Source organism: Podarcis raffonei, chromosome 15 (genome assembly GCF_027172205.1).
Source record: "Podarcis raffonei isolate rPodRaf1 chromosome 15, rPodRaf1.pri, whole genome shotgun sequence".
In the NCBI taxonomy this organism is placed as follows: domain Eukaryota; kingdom Metazoa; phylum Chordata; class Lepidosauria; order Squamata; family Lacertidae; genus Podarcis; species Podarcis raffonei.
Genome location: NC_070616.1, coordinates 3311164 through 3337087, shown reverse-complemented (window position 1 = coordinate 3337087; position 25924 = coordinate 3311164). Strand labels below are relative to the sequence as shown.

The window sequence follows — 25924 nt, the reverse complement described above, 5'->3', positions numbered from 1 at the left end:
TGCTTTCGATAAGGTGCATATAAGCAAGCCAGCCACCTCAGGCGTCAGGTGGGGAGCAAACTGTTGCAGCTTGGAGAGTCAGGTGCCGAAGAACCCACTGTAAACATGCCCTGATGCAAGTCACAAGGACCTTCAGGAGTGGAGGAAATGAGGCCCAGGGACCAAATGCGGCCCTTGAGACTCGCCCTCCTTTGCACCCTTCTTGGGTGCTTTTGCCTGACTGGGACAGAGTGTCCTCCCACTCTGAAAATGCTTCTCTGCTTGCTTGGATGGAGGACAGAGAGAAAAGGGTGTTCTGAGTGTGTGCAGAAACTAGCCTGCTGTACAAAGCTCATAATTTATTTTGTTGCTCTGCCCACTTTTGCCTCTGGCACTACCAACTGACCAGCATGCGGCCCCTGGAACGCAAGAGCAGAAGAAAATGCGGCCCTCGGGCTGCAAAATGCTCCCAACCCCTGCTGTAGTTAAACTTAAGACAGAGAGTGAAATCAGTAAGGCAACTGGAATGTTTTTACAGGCAGAAGGGGAGCACGTTAAGGTTGTGCCAATTTGACAAAGATAAGCAACAGAAGCAGAGAAAATACTGTTCGGCTCAGCTCTACCCTCCTGTCCCTGACAGCAAAAGCAACAAACACACACACCAACACATAGATTGCTTGCGGAAAGCAGTAAAAAGGCTGTGCTGATGACACAGAATCGCTGAAAAATAGAAAGAGACCCCGGATAACGGGGCTTAGGGTACCCAATTAAGGCTAATCCTCCTAATCTTTGAGGATTAGCAACATTTTGAAGGAACTCAATGCTGACTGAACACAAAACGACGGGAATTTTCGGTACCGGAGAGCGGGAAGAGCTTTAAGTTCCACTGTGATTTGAGAAGCCGGGCAAAGGAGCCTTCTTGCTGAACACTGTTTGGCACTGCAGTGGGTCCTGATTCTGCAAACGCTGTGCCAAGGGGGAGGGAAATAGGAATTTCTGAGGCATTTGTTCAGGGTAGTCTACTGCGGACCTGAATCCAGCCCCGAAGCAATTTACAAAGGCCACTTCAGCTTTTGCAGTAAGAAGACTGCCCATTGCTACACACTTATAAATTCCGAGGAATAAGAATGCTCCACATTTTTTTATTACAGGATCAAAAGAGATGAAAAGGGAAGCAGAATATAGATGTCAATATTTATGTCTTGTGTTCTCTGCAGGTAGGAAAAGTGTCAGTCCTGGAGGGCGCTCGCAAATGCTTGGGGGTGCTGGCACAAGGCCTGGATCCAGAGCCAGGGAAGTCTTAGTGCAAAATTTACTGTAGAGTCCGCCCATTCAAGTTTGTTTGCATGGCAGCACACTCTTCTGGCGCTCAGGCAACTCAACCTGCTGCCTGCCAGATCCTTTGGACCACTGCTCCCGTCAGCATCACACCACCATGTTGGCTGGGGCTGATGGGAACTATAATTCAAACTGCACAGAGGGGAAGGCTAGCTTGGGGGATTGGGTGACCTCAAAGGAGAAAGGCAGGCCACCCCTGCTATACAACCCTCTTACTAAGATCAGGTGGGTGCCTTCACTATTTCCAGCGCCTGCTAAATGCGTTTGTTTAGGCAAGCCTACCCAGACATGGAACTGATTGTGCCTACAGTCATGTCTCGGGTTACAGATGCTTCAGTTTGCGTTTTTTTGGGTAACGGACCCATCAGAACCCAGAAGTACTGGAACAGGTTACTTCCGGGTTTCGGGGGTCGCGCATGCACTAAATTGCACTTTGCGCATGTGCAGATGTGCCGCTGCAGGTTGCAAACATGCATCCCACACAGATCACGTTCGCAACCCAAGCGTCTACTGTACTTGGTGTTAAAACTCTGTAGGTTCTGTTTCTATTTTGAACATCTTATTATGTCTACTTGCTTTTAAAGTCTGTTGGTTTTATTAGTACTTTCTTACAAATATTTTATACTACTTCATGTAAACTACTGAGATTTTCCCCCGTTAAGTAGTATATAAATTTGGTTACATAAAGAAAGATAAAGGCTATTTCCATATAAAACTGTCTTTTTTTTTTTTACTGCAATAAACTAACCTGGATACCCCTCTAGACACTGGGATCTAGTTGACCGGGCCTAGTTGACATCACCCTTCCTCCTCTTCAGAAATTTGAGAAACGGGCACTTACCTTTAATTGCTTTCACTTCGGTTACCTTCTCGTGCTCTTTGCCCTTCACTGCAAGACAAAAGAACATGTAGTGAGGCCCAGTGGCTTTCGCACAAAAGTCAAGCAAGGATGCTGAGTCTTCCAAGCTGTCCCAGAATGAGTCAAGGCGCTGGCTCATTTAGTCAAGCATTGTCTGAGTGGCACAAGGTCCTAGGTTGGGGACCTCCAGATGCTGCTGGATTTCCAACTCCCATCATCTTTGTCTATGACCATGCTGGCTGGGCCTGATGGGAACTGGGAGTTCAGCAGCATCCAAAGAGTACCTGCTCAGGAAAGCCTGGTCCGGATTGTGCATATTAACCTGGGAGGTGGGCGGTCCTCCTGGTAGAAGGCTGGAATCAATGGCCTTTTGGTCCCTTCCTAGATTCAATACAGTCAAACCTTGGTTGTCAAACGTAATCTGTTCCGGAAGACCGTTCGACTTCCGAAACATTCAACAACTGCGGATCAAAGGGCGGTCCGCAAAGTCAATGGAGAAAAAAGAAAAACTCCCTGGAAGCCGTTCGTCTTCTGAAAATCATTTGAAAACTGGAGCAGTTACTTGCAGGTTTTCGGCGTTCAGGAACCGAAACGTTCCAAAACGGAGGCATTTGGGAGCCGAAGTTTGACTATACTAAATAAAAGCAGATAGTAAAGAGCCCAACTCTGGTCTTTTGTGGTGCCCCCCATCCATGTTTTGGACTACAACTCCCATCAGCGGTCTGGCCTACCCTTATTTCGAAATGTGCCCTGTTTTACTACAGCTTTCCTCTTTCAAAAAGCCTTCTAAGTGGAGATTTGTATCACATTTCATATCTGTATTGGATTTGAAACCGATTTTACAGGTGTAAAAGTTGTTGGTTTTTCATTGTTTTATATGTAATTGATTATTCGTTTATATTTTTCAACTGTCCTACATCGAGAAGATCATCATCTTTCCCCCCACCATTAAATAACTGAGGGAGCAGGGAAGGAGAAAAAAATAAAACAGTTACTGTGCTGAGATTATACCAGTGTATAAGTAGAATTCAAACGTCTGAAATGCTTCAAGCACATTTTCTCCATTATCTTTACAACAGCCCTGCAAGGCAGGCAAATACCAGCCACAAATTGCTGGGAGAGAGTGGGATCTAGAAGAATAAGGGCTTGTGTGCTGCCACCTGTCAACTTCAGATCTCCCTTTAGTCACGACACAGATGTGCCAAACTGCAACTCCTTCTCCTTGCCACTCAGCAGCTCCAGTTCTTGTATACATGAGCAGCATCTGTCTACTCTCTCATTCAACGCACACCACTTTGTTCTTTGAACATTTCAATGCGTGTGCTTCTCAGATGAATGGAGCACTACTAGCGATACTGAAGCGATGTTTTGCAGAGCGGCTGGTGATAATTGCCTCCACGGAAAATAGGCACCAGCCAAACAATGTGAAAACAGGAAAGATAGATAATTGCCTCAAAAGGAAGAGTTACAATAATTAGCCAAACGAAAATATTTGCTGCTGCCTTATTTGGCGGCAGGAAGGAGGTATCCTTCAGAAGTTTAATAACTTAAGCTTCAATACATCCAAACTGAGCCTTGGTCCGAAAGAAGAGGCTTTAAGATAGGAGAAGCAAGTTCATCCACACACTATCAGAGAAGCGCAAGGATTTCTCAGGCAATGATTTAACAAGACTGGTTCTCTAGTTAAAGTTCACCACAGGAAATTCGCTAATTTTTACAAGACCCTCTGAAGCACTCGCTGTGTTCATTTTATAAACTGGTACAGACACTTTCTTGCCATTTGGACTCAAAAGGAGAAAGGCTGTTGTGCTTGACGCAGGGCTAACGGGTACTCTCTTCCCTCCCTGTAACATAGGAAGCTGACTTATCCTGAGTCAGACCATTGGTCCATCTAGCTCATTATCATCTACACTGACTGGCAGCAGTGTTTCATGGTTTCAGGCAGGGAATCTCTCCCAGCTGTACCTGGAGATGCTGGGAACTGAACCTGGGACCTTCCGTGTGCAAAGCAGTTGCTCTAACCCAGAGCCCCAATTCACGCATGCTTCAGCAATGTCGTAGCCATGTGTTTCCCACAGAAGCAGGAGAAAGGAAGCTACACAGGGAAAAACACCAAAATATGGCATGTACCATATTTTTCGCTCTATAAGACACACTTTCCCCTCCTAAAAAGTAAGGGGAAATGTGTGTGTGTCTTATGGAGCGAATGCAGGCTTCGCGTTGCTTTTGCTGAAGCCAGGAGAGCAAAAGGGATCGATCCCTCTTGCTCTCCTGGCTTCAGGGATAGCCTCCCAAAGCCTCCACAGCTCTAGAGACACAACTCTGCCTAGTTACCTGGAGGGGTCTGATAATCACCACAGGCTACCAGACAAACCGTGTTAGAAACTGAGACATGGAAGCTAGGAGCTAAATGGCACCTTAAACCGAGGTTATGGGAACAACAACAGAATGTGTAGGCGCACTTTTTTATAACAAGAATACAAAGATGAAAACGAATGAACTGCAGCTAAAATATTATGTTCATTTTTCACATGGTCTAGTCCTTCCCCAGCCCACCCCCCTAATATTCTTAAGAGGGCCTCTTCTCCAGTCTTCAGAGAGCAGCTGGAAGTGAGGAGGCAGAAAAAGGTCCTCCTTTCCTTCCACTCTGCAGTTTTAATCTGAAATCTTAGGCGCAGTACTGTACCCAGAGCTCAGAAACTGTTCGTGCTAATGAAATTCCCTGTCACAAAATGTGCCTAGAACAATGGGAGTTTCGAACACTGCAGAAAGGGACTGTTAGTGAGCCTTGTGTTGCGAGGGGATTGGAAATAACTTGATACGGGCCTGCAGTTTTCACTGGCAGAAACATTTTGAGTGTGGTATTTCAGCAGCATGGTAATCTCTTACCAGGCTGAATTCTTTAAGTGAAGGAGTAAGCATACTTGTGAATACCGCAGACTCCTTTGTAGGCTAGCCTCCCCTAACCTGGTGCCCTCCAGATGTTTTGAACGATAACTCTCATCAGCCTGGCTGGGGCTGAAGGGAGTTGTTGCCCTGAACATTCGGTTTGATCAGCTGGCCTCAGAAATGCACATTGTGGGTATCTGGAAATATCTTCATGCGCTGGAAATATCACATGTTTGGCCCCTGGCAATCAGCGGCATCACAGGAAATACGCAAAAGGCCTCTCTGGCCTCGGTGCATTTACACCTCCACACTATCTTGTGAATTCCACTTGTTAAAATAACTGGAATGCCTGTTCATCTAGCAGGCAGCTTACTCACTCTCTTGATTCTCAGCGGCCCAGTTTGGGAAGCTGCAACCTCCCGCCGAAAGAGGACAAGCAAGGCTGACAGGCGCATCCTTGCTGTATGAAATGCAGCGCTTTCACAGGGCTTTGCATAATTCATTGGTAAGTGCAGACTTGTACAGCCGGCTTAAAGGAGGAGGCAGATCTAGGGAATAGATTTTGCAAGTATGCATGAAATTCAAAACATTTACCGCCACTCAGGCCAAGTTTGAACTAGGTGCCATTCAGAGCAAGGACTGCATTTCCATCAACTTCCTTTAATTGCTGTGGTTGTTTCAGATTGCCTTCAAAGGGTGATCTGAAACAAACACCAAGAGAAACAGTGTGGTGTAGTGTTTAAGACCTGGGTTCAAATCCTTACTAAGCCATGAAGCTCACTGGGTGACCTTGGGCAGGTCATTTTCTCTCTCAGCCTGACCAACCTCACAGGGCCGTTGTGAGGATGAAAGAGGAGGGAGGGGGCTGCTTTATACTGAGTTGGATCACTGGCCTACTTAGCTCAGCACTGTCTGCACTGAATGGCAGTGGCTCTCTAGGGTCTCAGGCAGAGGAGTCATTCCCAGCTTAAACTGGAGATACTGGAAATGGTATTCAGAATCTTCTCCATGCAAAGCAAATGCATTAATTATCACTTATCAGACTTGTTAGTCACTTGTTACCCAACCATCTCCGAGTGACTTACAACACATTTAGGAACATAAACACACCATCCCATTGAAAGAATTCATACAAAACACCTACAGTTCATATTATATTTACACATATAATGCACAGACAAATAAAGAACAGCGCACAACATCATCTCTGTCCATCAAAAGCCTTGGAAAATAGGCAAGCATTTATTTGTCTGGTGCCAAAAATCTCTCAATGGAAATACGAGGCAGACCTCACAGGGGAGAGCGTTCCACAGATGGGACTGCTTTTTGTCACCACCCTCTGAACCTCCTCGGCAAGAGCACCTGGATAAGGTCCTCAAAAGATGACCAGAGGGTTCTGGTAGGTTCGTGACCGTGACCTAAACATTGCAGCCCTTTTTCTAAATGGACTTGCCAAGGCCCTGAACTTTCATCCAGAACATGCAATCAGCTCCCCGCCTTCCTTGATTTCCGTGGGCTATTTCTTCCAATAACTGCTTGAAACAACTCAGTCAAGTGTGCAGTTTCTCCATCTGCATCCTGCTCCAATGGTAGCTTACATTATTGATTTATTATTTATTTATTCATCCATTCATTAAATTTGTTAGTCACTTTATCTTGCCCAAGGCAAGATTGGTTATTACCAAACGGCCAAACCAACAATAAATCTCACATGATTTCCCTCCCGCTCTTCTGTCTTCAAAACAACCCTGCAAAGGTTGTTAAGACAGTGACTACCCAACATCACCTAGTAAGTGCCATGGATGCGTAAGGATTCAAACTCGGGTCCTTCCACATCCTGATTACTATTCCACACTGGCTTTCTCCCTTGCTTCCCCTCTGGAGATGCTTCCACGTAACTTCCTTCTAATTGCTAACTTGGTGCCGGGAACACAAACTTCACTTACGTCACCAACTTAGCTTGCCTGCGTTTCTGGTTACACCTGAATATTTCTGTTATCAGCGCCAGCCTCACACACGAGGGAATTACTAAGCAGGAACACAGAGGTCAGTTGCATTTCAACACAATAAAGATGGTACTGCAAGGAAACCTGGGAGGCATCCAGCTAAGTTGTTCAAATATATAAAAGGATGTCACATAGAGGAGGGAGAAAGGTTGTTTTCTGCTGCTCCAGAGAAGCGGACACGGAGCAATGGATCCAAACTGCAGGAAAGAAGATTCCACCTAAACATTAGGAAGAACTTCCTGACAGTAAGAGCTGTTCGACAGTGGAATTTGCTGCCAATGAGTGTGGTGGAGTCTCCTTCTTTGGAGGTCTTTAAGCAGAGGCTTGACAACCATATGTCAGGAGTGCTCTGATGGTGTTTCCTGCTTGGCAGGGGGTTGGACTCGATGGCCCTTGTGGTCTCTTCCAACTCTATGATTCTATGATTCTAAGTTAAGACCATTAATTTGAAAGGGTTCACTCTGTGACTCCACTATCTTTTAGAATCATCAAATAAGGCGCAGGGAACTGTTGCGAACCACCACTAGGTAGCCACAGACTCTCGGTCTACAAAATCTCCATGTAGCATGAATGTCTGCTGTAGGCAGAAAATGTCTGCAAGCCTGGTCACCTGTGGTGGGTAGGAATTACTTCCAGGTGACCAGGCTGGCAACGTGTGTTCTCTTCTCCCTCTCCTTTTATGCCGTTCATGTCCAATAGACATGTGGGAGCAGGAAGGATCTAAACCTCTCTGCAGGCCACCAAGCTTTATGGATTTATTAGCAAAGCTGGGTTGGCACGTTGGTCCCAAAGGAGATAGGAAGCTTAATTTTCCTGGGTGTGTCCCTAAAGCCACTAGGGTTTGGGAGCTAATAAGAGTTCCCACTGATTCAGAAAGTAATCTGAAGGCTCACTTCCTCGCAGATGTCCAAAATGCAGTCAGCAGAATTTCTACTAGATTTAGCACAGCAGTATTATATCATACTGAAAACCAAAGGTTGCTTATAGATATACTTAGATAGACAAAGAATAGGTGGTCTTTTCTTTTATTGCCCACACATATCAGTGAAGAGCCATTCAAGTTTCCAGGGTTTTTCAGCAATTTTCTGCTATAGATAGGGTAGTAGCGGAACTCAAAAATTGTATCACTCCCCAACTTAAAATCTCATTTTTGCACAAAGGAAAACAAATGGACTGGGGCTTCTTAATGCTCACTGAACATCACTTCCATAATCATCAGGCAGTTGGCATGTTTCCTTAGTCATTCCAGAATACAGGTGTTCAAAACTTCACACAGTCACTTCTGGCTGCTGGTTTACATTTTTGGGTAACGTGAACCTTACACGCAACTTCTCTCTATATCTTAACTTTAAAACTTCCTGCTTCTCTGCCCAGGAAAGGAAGTGGCATAACATGGTCACTATCAACCTGCCAGAGCAGTACTGATTTTTTGCCCCACCCTGTATTGTTCTCTGAGTTTCTCAGCCTGTAGAGGAGGAAGGCTGGGTGACCTGAAAGATTACCTTTTTTAAAAAAAAGAAGAAAGGAAGTATCACAACTTATTCACCTTCTTTACAGCAGGGGTTTTCAACCAGTGTACTTTGGCACCCTGGGGTGCCTTGATTGATTGCCAGGGGTGCCACAAGCAACATTGGCCTCCCTCCCTTCTCTGATGCCCTCTCATGTCTCTGCCTCCCAAAGGTTTGCACAGCTTTTTCTTGCAGCAGCCCTGGCTACAAGCTCCCTGGGCGAATGGTGCCTCTGGGGCTGGCCAGGGGGTGCTGGTTGCCAGAAGCTGAGGCAGCCTCAGAGTAAGCAAGCAAGCGGGCGAGGGAGCCCAGCCAGCTAGACCACCAGGCCTTGCTATTAGGAACGGACAGACAGGTGGGAGGCTGGGCAGGCAGGTGGACAGACAGGCACACGCTGGCCTTTCTTGCGCTTACTGTGTGCAAGGCCTGCCTGGGAGCTGAGTGCCCAGTACTGAAGGGGACCTGCCTGTCCACCATGCAGGCCTGGCAGCACCCACTGCTGCCTCCCAAGGTGAGTAAGGTGCTGGTCTCATGTTCACCTTGGGACAGTCTTTGTGGGGCCACTAAGGCTGGGGGGCATCCTCTTCCCAGTGGGGGGGGCAGCAGCTGCCTGGAGTACTCCCAAGGAGAGGAGAGAGGAGGCTGAGGGAACACTCCACAAGGGAGGGTGTTCGGAAAGGGGTGAGAAGGGGTGTCACATGTTTGTATGCTTCCCTACATAAACAGAATGCCCATGCCCAATTCAAGCTACTATAAGGAGAAGGGCTGTAGTTGAGCACCCCCAAAAATAGTGGTTTTCTACCTGGCGGGAACTTTTGACATGGAGACGCGTTCAAGCGCACCCCCCCTTCCATACCCCTGCATTCTGAGGCAAGACAATCCCAAGGCCAGTCGGCCTGTGTAATAGTTTTCAGAGCGTATCTTGGCTCCAAAATGCAGGTGGATCTGCATTCAGACTCCTGGCCAGCGTCAAGGAGTGTGTCTAAGAATGGAGGAGGGTAGTGGGGGATGCCACCATTGCCAGCTGCTCACGAGGCAAACTTGTTTTGTCGCTGGGATGCCTTGTGTTTGGTTTTCTACAGCGCCAGGTATTCAGGCTTTTGAGAGGCCTGCTAGTGGGAAACTGTGGCTGCCACCACGTGGGCCCCACGATTGTGTGCATCTCAAGTCTGTTGGCCCCCTTGTTATTGAGGATCCCAGCAATGCTTTCAAGTTCAGCGAGATAAGCCTGTTTAAAGGAAGGAAACATTGCTATGCAGATATTGTAGAGTCAGAGTAGGCACCTAAGCAAGGAGTGCCCAGACACCAAACTGCTCCCTTTGGGGAAGGGGAGGAAACATCTTTGAGCGTCTTCGAGTGACCAGTGGTCAAGGACAAAGTCCTGATGGTGGGCTAAATATGGCGTGCAAGCCTTATACTATCTGTTTTGGGATTCCTAACTATCTGGGACCTAAAGTAGAACAGATGTCACACTGCTAACCTGAGCCTCGGGTCTGCTTCACTCCTCAAAACCTGATACAGAAGGTCTCAGTGGTGTTTCAGGAAAATACTAGCAAAGTTCCGGAGTCTGGTGCAGGAAGATGAACAACCATGAATGCCCTCATTTCCCAGCACCATATTTAATCACAGTTTGAGCTAGTTAAAGAACCCTGCTTAATGTCCATGCCACTGCCACCCTTCAATACAGTAAAACGGCAAAAATGGTGAATCCACACCGAAGGGAGGAGGAGGTTTGACAAGAGGAAATGCCCAGCCTGTCCCCTTGTTAGCTATGGTGAAAGGACAGGCTGTGTTACAGCCTATAGCTACTGGCCCCAGGGGTGGGAATTCCAGAACTGGGGAGCAGCTCCCAGGGCTGGGCTGGGTCACAAAATAGCTGTTTTCAGTACAGGGTTTGTGTCGGTTAAGGAAAAGGCAACTTTAAATGAATCCATTGTACAGAAAGTTAGTGGGCGTATCAAGAGGCTGACTTTTACAAAAAGCCTTACACTTCAAAAGCAGTTGGACTGCTGCTTTATAACTGGGAAAGAATCCCCAACAAAAGTCTAACTCTAAAACACACACACACCTAGAGGAACTGTCCATTATGTGATCTGCAATTTAATCAACACGATTCAGAAAATGACAATAGACACATTTTTATTATTTCCTTGTTCTATAATTGCTACTCCTATTCCTTTTTTGGGGGAAATATGAGAGCTAGTCCCACTTTCCTAGAATCAGATTTTTTTTTATCCTGCCTCTCCCTTCCTCCAAACTATGAAACATGCATAATGAGCAGCAACTTCATTTTTAAAAAATGAAAATGTATTCATCACATTTCCATTGTACCATTGCTCCATGATGTCCAGGGCCATTCACAAACAGACACCACCACTATGGCTGGTGAGGCAAAGCAATATTTTAATGACTGAAATGCACTACAGGATGCTGAAGAATGAAAAGCATTTAGTAAAAACCTGACTCAGGAAGATGGACTCATAAATGTTTCCTGTTAGAGAGAGTGTGACCCCACACAAGCTGACCAAAGCAGGTTAAAGGCCTTAAAAGCCACCACGATGTATACACTGCAACAGTTCATAAATTCTCTTCACAAAAGAAGGACCAAACAGCAGAGAGCAAGCACCCTGAAACCCCTCACCATCAATATGTCAGCAACATCCCCTGCCTCATACCGTAGAAGCTCTGTCCCCTAAATTTCCCTTAGAAAGGACTCAGGCCTTTTTGCTTCAATGGTGCTTGGGTCTATTTTAACAAGACAGGCAAACAGAATACGTAGATCTCAAGTTACACTATATACTTTACGTAATATGGAAACGTTTTTCCAAACGTTGCAAATTTTTTGTTTTTGTTTAACGGCTCACTATTGAACTTGAAAATATTATGTGCATATCACTTTGAAAAATCTCTTGCCTTGGAAGTGCAAACTTATGCAATTGCAAATATCGCTAAGTGAGGAGACGGCTGTGCTAGTCATAGGGCGCTCACAGCCAAGCCTTTGAAGATCAGGCAATCACCCGTTCAAGTCATGCAAACCCAAATTATTAGACCAAGGAGTGCCTCAAAACAAGAGAGAAGCTGCATTCTCCAACACAAATGCAGCTATGTCAAATCTGCTGCCTTGGGCTTTGAGCTTCCAGGCTATGAAATCTGTAGGAATGGGTTCTACCTAAGGGAGAAGCAATCATAAAGCTGCTCCTTGTTTTATGGCTGTTTGCTATTGTGATTCATTGAATATAATTCTTTCAGGCTTGGCTGCTGTTCGTTATTCTAGTAGTAGAAGGCTAGTAGTCAGCAGATAGTCCAAGCCCAGCAGCCCCTCGGTGGTCCAGGGGCACTGCAGCAAAAGCAGACGGCAGGCGCTGCCAAGAGGAAAACCAAGGTGCTCAAGGACATTCACGTGAGCCCTCCTTGCACATGGCGCTGGGCGTGTTTGCAAATGACTTCGTGATAAAGGCAGAAGTTGAAGGGTCCTGCTCATTCAGAGGGAATTTCAAACTCTTTCAGATGCCTTTTCCCAGAAGCTTAGTTCACTCTCTTTTGACTGTCATGGCTGCTATTCCCTCTGTTTTTTACACACTAACAAGTATGACAACCCATCACCCCGAAACACCCACCTCGTCTCTACCTAGTCTCCCACTTGCCCAGTTTTTGTATTCCCCGTAACACGGGTCCAGCAGAGATCCCCTTACTATGAGCATTCACTCCCAATACTCCCGGACCACTGTCCCATTAGCATCCTGGAACCCAATTGCTACATTAATTCTGTCCCCCAAAATAGCCACCCTCCAACGAACTCACCACCGTGCTTGTTCCTAAACCTTTTCATCCCTTCCCCGAGGCCTTTTATTCTCCACGCTCCCGATTCCCTTAAGACCCTCACCACCCACACACCAACAGCCCCCTTCGGCTGCCCCCTTCTGCCACCACCACCAGGCCTCAAACTTTCGCTGCTTCTGGCCCAGCCTATATTCAGAGACACCCCCCAAAGGCTCCCGAGCTTCTTCTGCAAACCCCTCCCCACCCTCGCTATCACCCCTAACCATTGGGCATGCTGGCTGCTGGGATGCTGGCCCAACATCATCTGAGGGGGGGCACCGTGTTGCCTACCCCTGCCCCCCAAACACAGAGAGAAAGCAGGAACACCCACCTTCCCCCTCAAGAGCCCCCCCTCAAAATCCCCCTCCACCACCGTCTCTATCACCCCTAACCACTGGGCATGCTGGCTGCTGGGATGCTGGCCCAACATCATCTGGGGGGGCACAATGTTGGCTACCCCTCCCCCCCAAACACAGAGAGAAAGCAGGAACACCCACCTACCCCTTCATCCTCAAGAGCCCCCCCGAAATCCCCCTCCCCCGCCGTCTCTATCACCCCTAACCACTGGGCATGCTGGCTGCTGGGATGCTGGCCCAACATCATCTGGGGGGGTACCATGTTAGCTACCCCTCACCCCCAAACACAGAGAGAAAGCAGGAACACCCACCTACCCCTTCATCCTCAAGAGCCCCCCCTCGAAATCCCCCTCCCCCACCCCACCTCCTCACACAAAAAGGCAACCCCCCCTTTTCGCCCTTTTGCTTAGCCCCCCCCCATTCAGAAACCCGGACTCCCCTTCTCCCTCAGGAACAGGCACCCCACCGCCCTTGAAACCAGCTTTCTTTTAATTAAGCCCCCCCTACACTAAGCCTCCCCCTCCCCCCAAAGGACGCCCCGCCCCTTTGACCTCCCGGCAACCCCTCCCCCACATTTCACCTCACGCCACATCCAACCCGCCCCCCCCCCCCGCCACAAACGGGCTTCTATATTATTATTTTTTACCTTTCCTCTTGAAGAAGGACATGGTGGCGGCGGCGGCGGCGCGGGGGCCGGGAGAGGGAGGCCCGGGCGGTCCCGTCTCCCTCTCAGGGCTCCTGAGGCAGCGCCTTCCTCCTGCTCCTCCCGCAACCGCCGCCGCCTCCCGCTCCCCACACGGCGGAAAAGGAGGCAGCCGCCATGTTGTCAACAACCGCCGCTGCCGCCGCCGCCGCGCAGGTTCTTTCTTCCGGGGGTCGAACGGTGAGGAAAGGCCTCGCGGGGCATCTCGGGAAATGTTCAGTGGCTGTTATTATTATTATTTATTTAAAAAAAAAGTCAACGGTAACCGGCCGGCCTCTTGCCCTCAAGCGGCATGGCCGCATGGGCGTCGGAGAAGGGAAAGCGGCGAATCGAAGCGGCGGAAAGCGGGTTTTGATTGGAGGGTGCGCTCGAGGGGGCCATCTTGAACGAGGGCACGCCCCGCTGGGGGAGAGCGGTAGCGCGGGGGCCATGTTGGAAGCGGGCAGGCCGTGCCGAAGAGAGAGGCCATCTTGAGAGAGGGCAAGCTCTTCCCTCCCTTTCCTCTCTCTCCACCCCGCCGTCCGGCCGTTAGAGCCCGAAGGCAGCCATCTTGTGTAAGGGAACGGTCGTCGGCTAGGATGAGCCGTTCCTGGCTGGAAGTGATTCTGGTTCAGGCATATTGGTTAAGGGCAGCACCAGACCAACCACAATATCCCCTCTGCTAACGGGAAAGGTATTGATATGAGAGAATCAATCAATACTGGGCATGATTATCTCTTTATGATGTATAATTATAGTACGTCATGTATATTATTTATTTATTCATAATTTTTTACCCTGCTATTCTCCATTTAGGTCTCAAGAGTGGCTTTCAATAATAAAATATATCAATTTTAAACTAATTAATTTTTTATAAAATTTATGCTCAGGAGGCCTTAATTCACTGAAGCAACCCTGGTGCTATCCTTCAGTTGAGGCCATGCGTGTTAATGTGTCCAGCATTATTTTTTAAAATGAGTTTTTTTATTAATTTCCCAATATTTACCCTATTTTACTACAGTATTGCCAATTATACAGATTCCAATTAATATCAAAATAATTCAAATTAATTCCAAATTTATACAGTTTAATCAAAGTGGTTTCCTGTGTTCCTTGATCAATGTTTTTTGTCCAGTTCTTATATTGCTGGGGTTCATATTTTTTATTGACATCAAATTACATTTCAGTTTTTAGCAATGACTATTCGTGTTAATACCTTCTCTAACTTTCCATAGGATTTCAAATGAGGTGCTCTAATTATTTTCCTTTTCTCTGCATGTGTCAGTCTAAATATGTCCAATTAAAAAGTCCTTGGCCTTTATCTGCTGTCCAGTTCCTGAAATTCCTCCAACTGCTGCTGTCTTTCAGTGTAGCTGGGTTGGGGATATAACCATAAATAATTCTCAAAATATCTCATTAGCTCCTCCTCATTAGCTCATTAGCATCTCATCATGCTCTCACCTTGCTCAGTGTTTCCGGACAACAACATACTCCACAGTCCACTCTTTCTCACTACTCAGTCAACAAATGTGTCCAACATTAAGACTATTTGAGATGCCAAAATAATAAATGACAAATTCTTTTGACAATATATATATATACATTGGTATCATCAAAAAATTTGGACATCAAACAGGTTTCTTTAGTAATATTTATCATTTCTGACTACAACATGAACAACAAATTTGTACCAATGTACTTTTTCTCACCACAAACAATATGTACTAAGTTTATTGGAACCCTTCCAACAATTACGGTAGGTTGATATAGAGGAGTAGCTGGTTACAATATTACCAATTGGATGAAACATTTAAACATGATAAAAAGTGTGGCTTTGATGAACAAAGTTCCCAGTTTGAAAGGGAACTAATAGAAAACAGAGGAAAATTGATTTTGAGGATGTATATTGTTAGAATGGGACACCAAGGATGAAAAGATTAAATCTGCTATGATCTCGGGATGTGGGGCACAATATAGACTTAGAATCATGGGGAAAACTCTGGAAATTTGGGTTGAATTTCACAACGTGTTATACTTTGAGGGAAAACTTCATTAAAATGATATATAAAACTGTACCTAACACTAAGTAAATTGGCAAAGATGTTTAAATCAGCTTCAAATATCTGTTGGAAATGTAAAGAAGTAGAAGGTTCATTTAACCACATGTGGTGGACATGTAAAGTGGCTAAGGACTTTTGGGAGATGATTTATAATGAGACAAAAAAGATATTTAAGGTAACTCCTCAAAAGACCAGAAGCCTTTTTATTAGGGATAGCTGGAACAGATGTCCCCAAAAAACAGGTAAATCAGTTTATGCGACATTGGCAGCATGAATATTATATGCACAAAAAAGGTATATACTAAAGAAGAATGGCAACTGAAATTGTAGAATATGAAGAGTTGGAAAGTCTGATTTGCAAAATTAGAGATCATAAAGAGACTGACTTTAAGGAGGACCGGAAAATGTTTGTAGATTATTTAAAAACTCAAAGTAAACATGTTTAAATGCAAGTAAGATTTGAGTAAGAACAACAGTGGAAATTATGGTGGAGTTTTTTGTGTGTGTGAAGAAGTTAAGGCATAGAATAATAATAATAATATGCAGCAAGAATTGGAATTTTGGGAAAACCATGGAGGGGAAGTCCTAGGACTAGGTTGACTGATTAAATTTGAAATGTTGTTGAATTATCGTTTAGTTTTCAAATTTCCATAAATAAAATTTTAGAAAAGACATTTGTAAAGGAGTGCGATGCCATCTGTGTAGTAATTTCAAGGAGTTTGCCCCAGGAAAACTGGAAACAGATTTTAAGGGTCACGATTCCCAAATTTTATTCCAGTCCTCGAGAAGAATTTGTGTGCCAGTTTCTAGTTCCAATACCTTTCTAAAGGCTTCCCTAAATCTGTAAGTGACATTAAGGCAAACCAATCCATTGTGTTTAATTCATTTTCAAATGGTGTTAAGGGTCTCAGAGCTTGTGCTTTTATCATTTATAATTAAACTATGAATTCGGTAAAAATAAGTTGCTATTTGTTAACACCCCACTTTGATGAAAGAGGTTTTCTCTAAACAGGATGAAAGCTTGGTGGTTGTTTCAATCTATGAAATGTAGAGGATATCCTCTTTGAAGGAAGTTCACTGGTGATCCTTCTTTGGTATGTATATTTATTGTTGCAAATGCATTTGATCCTGAGAGCCAAGCTGTAGACAACATGTATACATTTTGGATGGCAGGATTTCCTGTACAGCTAGGTGGGCATCAGTGGACTTGCTGTAGAGAAGCTCTGTGGCTTTTTTGTGCTTCCAGTGCTGAGGAGGACGTTGAGGAAAGGAATGAGTGACCTATCAGTGGTGCTGGTAAATGTAAGCTTGATAGCTGGATGAACAGAATGGACGTACCGTAATTGATCTTTTTTGCCATTTGCCCAGACCATCAATGTATCACCGTCATTTAAGTGGTTTGTGAGTGGACATTGTTAGTAAACTTGATAGTTGGATGAATGAAGTGGGTGTAAATTGAGAGAGTGGATGTAATAGATAGGTTATCTTTGCCATTTGTCCAGACCACAAAGATATCATCAGTGCATCGCCACCACATAAGCTGTTTTGTGAATGGGCTACCTGAGGATATTGTTCCAAGTTTTCACATGATTAAGACGGAGGCATAGCTCTGTGGTTCTCACATTCATTGAATCCCCACAACAACCCTGTGATGTAGGTTAGGCTGAGAGGCAGTCACTGGTCCAAGGTCACCCCGTGAGCTTCAGAGATGAGTGAGGATTTGCACCCTGGTCTCCCAGGTCCTAGTCAAACACTCTAACCACTACATTATAGTTTGATCAACTGATTATATGGATAATCAGTTGATCGAACGAGTTAAAGTCTTAAAATACCTCAGCCTTATTTTTCAGTCAACAGGGTCATGGGGAGCACATCAGAAATATGCAAAGGAAAATGCGTCTCAAAGCGCTAAAATTCTGAAACGCTTTTTCCATATAAAAGGTGACAATCACATGCCATCAGCACTTGAAGTGTTTAAAGCTAAATCTCTAGCACAGTTGTTATATGGGGCTCAGATTTGGACAGGCGCTCACCTTGGATCAATCTAAGTGCAATTTCCCCCCCTGTTCCATCGCATGTTCCAAATGCTTCATTGCGCTTGGAGGCTAATCTCCCCTCTGTTGAATTACAGACTTGGTGTAGGACATTTAATTATTGACTTTGCCTACATTTAAATCGCACCGATCTACTACCCTTAGTATCACAAGATTGTCACAAGAGCGCTTGGACTAAAATTGTCAACCAAAAGCTTTACTTTTCTGGTTTATCACGGCAACAGTGATTAACATTGGGCTTCAGTAAAGCAAATAATTTAGTTAGGCAGCGCCTTTATGATATTGAGCAACAGAATCATTTGGCCATGATAAGAAAATTTTGTCCATGGTATGATTCTTTTCCACCTAGCCATTTTGACACACTGGCACCCTATTTGCAAAATTCAACAATTCCAAAATACAGATGCACTTTCACTTATACAAGATTAAATACACTGCCTTCAGGTGTACTTGAGGGTTGATTTCAAAAAATCCCACTGGAAAAACGGTTATGTCCATGTGGAGATAGCAGTATTGAGTCAGTAGCTCCTGTGCTTCTAGCTTGCACTCTTTATAAAGAGTTGAGGAGTGAGGTTATTACACCTCTACTACTATCTGTTAAGTTGTGGGTGAACATATCAGACAACACAGCGATTCTTCAAACAGCTCGTCTTTATTCAGAGGCCAGAACAGAACTGAACTGAAGGGCTCAGTCAGCCTGCTTATATAGAGCTCCAGTACCATGTTACTGTAACAACTTTCTAAAACTATCCAATCACTGAACGTCACGTTCGATTCTTCATTTGCATAACTATCTACAGTATCCATCCAATCACTGAACGTCACTTTCGATCCTTCATTTGCATAACTATCTACAGTATCCCCCTGCTGGCCCAGGGTGAGAACTTCAGTACATAACACTATCCATACCCGGTCGCTCAACCATTGCTACTGTGTCCGTCCTTCTAGCAGATCAAGATAATCAGGTGACAGCAAAAACTGGAGAAAAAAATTAGCAGGGGCAATTAGAATAATATCTTTTATTTGATTATTGATGTAAACCTCCAGAATGTATTTTGTATCGTTAAGGTTTTACCTCTATCGTCAGTTCATTTTATTTTATGTTATTGCTATGGCTAGTGGCTGATGCAAATAAAGATTCTGCTGCTTTTGCTGATTTTGTGCACTCTTGGCTCAGTGCCATGTCCAGGGAAACCACCCACCCTGCCCTAAATCCAGCGCTGACCTTGGTCAGGGCTGTAGCTCAGTGGTAAAGCATCTTGCTTTGCATGCCGAAGGTCCCAGGTTCATTCCCCAGCATCTCTGAGTAGGGCTGGGAATATTCCCCCATCTGAGATCCTGGAGAGCTGCTGACAGTCAGTGTAGTCAGTACTGAGCAAGATGGACCAAAGATCTGACTTGGCATAAGGCAGCTTCCTGCGTTCTTCTTTAAATCAGCCTTTCATTTAGAACCACGAGGACCTTGTTTTATTTTAAGGGACTAGCTGTGGCTTAATGGTAAGAGCACCTGCTTTGCATGCATAAGGTCTCAAGTTCAGTCCCCAATGGAATCTCCATGTAGGGATGGGCCCCTTGTCTGAAACCCTGGAGAGCTTTGTTGTTGTTTAGTCGTTTAGTCGTGTCCGACTCTTCCTGACCCCCTGGACCAGAGCACGCCAGGCACTCCTGTCTTCCGCTGCCTCCCGCAGTTTGGTCAAACTCATGCTGGTAGCTTCGAGAACACTGTCCAACCATCTCGTCCTCTGTCGTCCCCTTCTCCTTGGGCCCTCCATCTTTCCCAACATCAGGGTCTTTTCCAGGGAGTCTTCTCTTCTCATGAGGTGGCCAAAGTATTGGAGCCTCAGCTTCAGGATCTGTCCTTCCAGTGAGCACTCAGGGCTGATTTCCTTCAGAATGGATAGGTCTGATCTTCTTGCAGTCCATGGGACTCTCAAGTGTCTCCTCCAGCAAGATAATTCAAAAGCATCCATTCTTCAGCGATCAGCCTTCTTTATGGTCCAGCTCTCACTTCCATACATCACTACTGGGAAAACCGTATAGTTAAATAGCTTTAACTATGCGGACCTTTGTTGGCAAGGTGATGTCTCTGCTTTTTAAGATGCTGTCTAGGTTTGTCATTGCTTTCCTCCCAAGAAGCAGGCGTCTTTTAAATTTGTGACTGCTGCCACCATCTGCAGTGATCATGGAGCCCAAGAAAGTAAAATCTCTCACTGCCTCCATTTCTTCCCCTTCTATCTGCCAGGAGGTGATGGGCCCAGTGGCCATGATCTTCATTTTTTTGATGTTGAGCTTCAGACCATATTTTGCGCTCTCCTCTTTCACCCTCATTAAAAGGTTAGAGCTAAGTAGCTTCAATCTTTCAAGACCCGAATCTTTTCAGACCCATGAAAACTCCAATCTTTTCAGACCCATGACCTATGTTCTACCTGAGCAGTCTTACATATTCCAACATCCCATGCTATTTTATTGGAAAACACCAGGGGGCGCTTGTCCACCTTTTTTGCAAACTTAATTGCCTTTAAAACTTCTCTCTTGCAACCCAAAAGGAGAGTTCAGCCGCTCAGTGGTATCTTTACCAAAAAAGGAATCCTCCTTATAAATACTGTAATGCCAGGTCTGAGTGCAACATTATTTTCCTCAGCCTCTACCCACCATTTCCAGATCTGTTCCTGATGAACTTTTAACAGCAGTCAGAACCAGTAGCTGAGTCAGCCATCTATCTAGCTCACTATTATCCACACTAACAGTGACTCTCTGGAATGCCCCCTCAAGCTAGACTGGTTCATAGAATCATAGAATCATAGAGTTGGAAGAGACCACAAGGGCCATCGAGTCCAACCCCCTGCCAAGCAGGAAACACCATCAGAGCACTCCTGACATATGGTTGTCAAGCCTCTGCTTAAAGACCTCCAAAGAAGGAGACTCCACCACACTCCTTGGCAGCAAATTCCACTGTCAAACAGCTCTTACTGTCAGGAAGTTCTTCCTAATGTTTAGGTGGAATCTTCTTTCCTGCAGTTTGGATCCATTGCTCCGTGTCCGTTTCTCTGGAGCAGCAGAAAACAACCTTTCTCCCTCCTCTATGTGACATCCTTTTATATATTTGAACATGGCTATCATATCACCCCTTAACCTCCTTTTCTCCAGGCTAAACATGCCCAGCTCCCTTAGCCGTTCCTCATAAGGCATCATTTCCAGGCCTTTGACCATTTTGGTTGCCCTCCTCTGGACACGTTCCAGTTTGTCAGTGTCCTTCTTGAACTGTGGCGCCCAGAACTGGACACAGTACTCCAGGTGAGGTCTGACCAGAGCAGAATACAGTGGCACTATTACTTCCCTTGATCTAGATGCTATACGCCTATTGATGCAGCCCAGAATTGCATTGGCTTTTTTAGCTGCCGCGTCACACTGTTGGCTCATGTCTAGTTTGTGGTCAACCAAGACTCCTAGATCCTTTTCACATGTACTGCTCTCAAGCCAGGTGTCACCCATCTTGTATTTGTGCCTCTCATTTTTTTTGCCCAAGTGCAATACTTTACATTTTTCCCTGTTAAAATTCATCTTGTTTGTTTTGGCCCAGTTCTCCAATCTGTCAAGGTTGTTTTGAAGTGTGATCCTGTCCTCTGGGGTGTTAGCCACCCCTCCCAGTTTGGTGTCATCTGCAAATTTGATCAGGATGCCCTTGAGTCCATCATCCAAGTTGTTGATAAAGATGTTGAATAAGACCGGGCCCAAGACAGAACCCATTTGGGCCAAATGGGGTACTGCCCCACCAACCTCGGTTCGCCCTCAGCCAGCCCCCCATCTGCCTGCCTGCCTTCTTATAGCCAGCCCAGAGGCAGGGCTCTGCCTTTCAGCTTCCTCCTCCTCAGTCTCAGTGGAACTCAGCTGGGAGGCGGATGGGGACAAACCGAGAGTTAGTTGGCTCTGCCTGCCATCGGCTCTGGCTCCCCCTACTGTTCTTCTCCCTGCCTTTTGCCTTATCAGTCCCAGTAGCAACCAGCCTCGGCTCACGACTGCTCCATTTTTATTTTTAAAGTTCCATTGGCACCCCCATTTCAAATAAAAAAATACCAAGGGGATGCTATGGCACTTCCTCACATGGAAATGTGTGCCTCAGATGACCCACTGGAGAGGCAGTCTGGTGTAATGGTTAAAAGTGCTGGACTAGGACCTGGGAGACCAGGTTTCGAATCCCCACTCAGCCATGAAGTTCAGTGGCTGATCTTAGGCCAGTCACTGTCTGTCTCAGCCTAACCGGGTTGGTGTGAGGATAAAATGGGGGAGGGAAAAACCATGTCTGCCCGCTTGAGTCTCCTTGGGGAAAAGGGATAGAAATGTAATGATGAAGTAAACCTTGGGTGGGTGAAAAATGAAGCGTGTCTTGGCTTTTTAATAGGGGAGGGAGAGAAAGGGGACAGCATTTGGGGCTATTTAGAAAAAGGGGGCATGGCAGAGGTGCGTAAGAATATATCGGTGGAGTGGAGAAAGTATATGTTGGGAGATTCCAAACAAGAGGAAGGACACCACGCATGGTTAAAACTATGAAACTCCCTCCAAGAGGTTGTGATGCAAACGGCCACCAACTTGGATGGCTTTAAAAGTTGTTGGGACAATGGAGTCCTCCTCCAGGGGTGAAGTTGTACCGCAGCACGGAAGTGACTTTCCACGGTGTGCAACGCCTGGGCAGTGTGTATGGAGGTCCTGGGCTGTCCAGAGGACAAGACCCCCTTCTCAGCCTCGCTGGAACTCATGTGGGACTCAGGAGATGGCTCTCAGTGGCTATTGGCCATGATGTCTAGGTTCTCCCTCCACAGTCGGAGGCCGCAATGTTTCTGAACATTGGAATCTCAAGTGGGGAGCGAGGGCGCTGCGCTCAGATCCTGCTCGCGCGCTCCCCATTGGGGATCCCGGTTGCTCACTGCACTAGATGGGTCCCCTTTGGCCTGACCTCTCCTGATCTTGATTCACGTCGTCATCACCGCCGCTTCGGATTCGGGGTGCCGCTTTCAGCAAAGGGGAAGCCTCCGCCGGGTGGGGCGCGAGCCAGCCACCCCCCGCGCTCCTCCCCACCGCTTGCCGGCAACGCTTCCACGTGACGGCGAGGCTGGATCCAGGGAGCCGCCCACCGGGAGCCGAGCGAAAGAAAACACTCGGCGGCGGGCGGCGAGAGAGGCAGTGAGCGCACCTGCTCGCTGCGCACGGAGGCGCCCCGCTCGCCAAACCTCTCCAAGGGCGCGCCTGACCTCTCCAAAGCGCGCAGGCAAGAAGACGGAGAGGTCGCCTCTCTCTCGCCACGTGCGCCGCTGCCCCTCGTCCCATGGCCCTTCCCGGCCCGAGGTGAGCCAGCCAGAGAGGGCCCTCCATGCCGGCGCGCCAGAAGCAGGAGGCGAAGAAGAAGAAGAAGAAAGGCGCCGGCGCCGGCCGCGTGGATGCGCCGGCGCTGCTGCTGCGGGAGCGCACGGCAGCCGGAGCAGCCACGGGCTCCCTGGGCCAGCCGCCTCCCGCCGCCGCCCTGCCGAGGATGTTCAGCTGCGTGGGCTGCTTCTGGGTCCTCTTGTCCTCCTGCCTCGTGGCCGTCTGCAGCTTCAGCTTCCTCTCGCCGGCTTGGATCGTGAAGGAGCGCGGCGGCGGGCGGCGTTTGGTGGTGGCCACGGCCGCCGCCCTGGAAGGCAGCGAAGGCGGCGCCGGCGGCGGAGAGGTCAGCTTCGGGCTGCTGTGGCACTGCTCCGAGTCCCTGCGCCACATGTACGACTGCTACACCTTCGGCGGGCTGGGGAGGTTCAGCGAGATCCCCTCCGGCTCCTGGCAGGTGAGAGACGGGTTGAGCCTATCTAGCTTTGTGTTGTTCCCACTGGCAGGCAGCGACGGCGGGGGGGGGCGGTGGTGGAGGCGGTTCGGATAACGGGACCTACCCAACCCACCAGGAGATGCCGGGGATTGCACCTGGGACCTCTTGCAGGCAAAGCTGGCGCTCTGTACCACTGGGCTACAGCTCTTCTTTTAAAAACCCAGAAAGGTTCTAGTCCTCATGCTTCTGAATTACAGGCTGGTTGAATGGGAACATAAGAAGCTGCCTGGCAACAGCTCTCTTTTTAATAAGGGGGTATTCCAAGCCCTATCTGGAGATGACATCAGCAATTGAACCCGGGACCATTCTGCATGCAAAGTGGATGCTCTGCCAATGAGCCTCTGCTTGGAGCTGCCTTATATCAATTGTGCCAGACTGTTAGTCTTTCTAGCTCAGTATTGCTGGTGGCAGCTCTCCAAGGTTTTGGCAAGGGGAGGCATTCCCAGGCCACTAGGGAATGGTGGGCATTGAATCTAGGAGTAAAAGGAACTTATGCACGCTGGATGGCCCTCTGTCAAGGATGCTTTAGCTGAGATTCCTTCATTGCAGGGGGTTGGGCTGGATGACCCTTGGGGTCCCTTCCAATGCTACAGTTTTATGATTCTATACCGAGTCAGACTATTGGTCCTTCTAGCTCAGTGTTATCTACCCTGACTGGCAGCAGTGGCTGCCCTGGGTTTCCCAGGGGGAGACATTCCCAGCCACACCTAGAAATACTAGGGACTAAACCTTCTGCATGCAAAGCAGGTGTTCTGCCATAGAGGTGTGTGATCCTTCCGCTGAAAATAAGTATAAAATTCTAGTCGTCATGGTTCTGAATAAGGAGCTGGAGCCGGAAGCTGCCTTTTGCTGAGTCTGACCATTGGTCCGTCAGTACTGCCTACACTGATGGGCAGCGGCCCTCCACGGCTTCAGGCGGATAGTTTCCCCTCCGCCCTCCCTGGAGGTGCCATTGGGGATTGAACCTGGGACCTTCTGCATGCAAAGCAGGTGCTCTGAAATTGCGCGGTGGCCTTTCTCCTAGCCCCTGTGGAATTGCGTCGTAAAATTGCACCTAAATCTGCAGCGGCGACTTCCAAGGAAGGTTGTTTTGTGTCAAGGTTGCCAGCTGGATTGGCTTGCCTCTGAGGTTTTTAATTTTAATTTGTGTCCTGGGTGTGTGTGCACGCGCGTGCCTTGTTTTGATGATGCCAAAAACGAAAGCCTAGCAGAAAACAAGCCGGAGATGTTTGCTGGGCTGTCCGGGTGTCAGCAGGCAGACAGCACGTGCTTTGCAGTTAGAAATCTGCTGGGAGCTCCAGGGGAGGAAAAAAGAAAGCGCTTCTTGACATAGTGCATAGTTTGTACTAGGGCATTTGTTCCCACAAGAGGGAGCAATGGCCACCCAGGTGAATGAATTTTAATAGTGGGCTCACAGAGGCTGACATAGTGGTTGTGCTCCCCTCCACTGTTGAAGTCAGGATGGTGGGGATCACAAGTAGAGAGAGTGTTGCTGTTAGCACTCAGGTTCTGCGTGCGGGTTTCTTTTTGGGGCATCCAGTTGGCCACTGTGAGATGTGGGGTCCTGGATTAGGTGCGCCCAGTGTTAGAAATTAGCCAGGAGCCAGGCGCGTTTTGCTACTGGCGTGGGTCCAGTTGCAACCGCGAGGGGATTTCTGGATGGCAGTTGGGTAACCACAGTTTAAAAACCTCTGCCTCAGTTCATAGTAAAGGTAAAGGTACCCCTGCCCGTACGGGCCAGTCGTGTCCGACTCTAGGGTTGTGCGCCCATCTCACTTAAGAGGCCGGGGGCCAGCGCTGTCCGGAGACACTTCCGGGTCACGTGGCCAGCGTGACGAAGCTGCTCTGGCGATCCAGCACCAGCGCAGCGCACGGAAACGCCGTTTACCTTCCCGCTATAAAGCGGTACCTATTTATCTACTTGCACTTAGGGGTGCTTTCGAACTCAGTTCATAGTTATTACCATTTTACCTCAGTTCATAGTTATTTTTTTTTTAAAATATTTTTTATTAAACAGTTTTTATAACCACACAAACATAACATAAAAACAACAAATACATAAACAAACAAAAACAGAAACAAAACAAAAAACAAGTACCATTTCATATCTTAATTTCTTATACCTTTCTTCCCCGACTTCCTCATGCCTCCCTTTTCTGTATTCCAGATTCTAATCAATTACTCAGCAAATCTTCCCTTATTTTACTTTAAATTTAAGCTAATCTTCCTTATTCTCCTTGTCTTAACCATTGCTAATAGTAACCATTTACTTTCCAGTCCAACATCATTCTAACTTTCATTAATTTTGTAATATTTCTTTAGATAGTCCTTGAACTTTTTCCATTCTTCTTCCGCTGCTTCTCTTCCCTGGTTTCGGATTCTGCTCGTCATTTCTGCCAAGCCCATGTAGTCAATCACCTTCATCTGCCATTCTTCCAGTGTGGGTAGATCCTGTGTCTTCCAGTACTTTGCAATGAGTATTCTAGCTGCTGTTGTAGCATACACAAAGAAAGTTATATCCGT

General features: G+C 47.0%; 2 protein-coding genes across 2 annotated transcripts in view; one reads left to right on the top strand and one right to left on the bottom strand.

Moving 5' to 3' along the window:
* Positions 1-13692, bottom strand: part of AKAP10 (A-kinase anchoring protein 10) — a 30947-nt gene extending 17255 nt beyond the window's left edge. The window contains exons 1-2 of the mRNA XM_053367927.1: positions 13401-13692; positions 2159-2206 (exon numbers count right to left, since the gene is read on the bottom strand). Coding sequence (XP_053223902.1) covers positions 2159-2206; positions 13401-13422 — 70 coding nt within the window. The 5' untranslated portion in view covers positions 13423-13692. The remainder of the gene's footprint in view (positions 1-2158; positions 2207-13400) is intronic.
* Positions 13693-22224: 8532 nt separating this feature from the next.
* Positions 22225-25924, top strand: part of LHFPL7 (LHFPL tetraspan subfamily member 7) — an 82657-nt gene continuing 78957 nt past the window's right edge. The window contains exon 1 of the mRNA XM_053367928.1: positions 22225-23362. Within this exon, the coding sequence (XP_053223903.1) occupies positions 22916-23362 (447 nt within the window). The 5' untranslated portion in view covers positions 22225-22915. The remainder of the gene's footprint in view (positions 23363-25924) is intronic.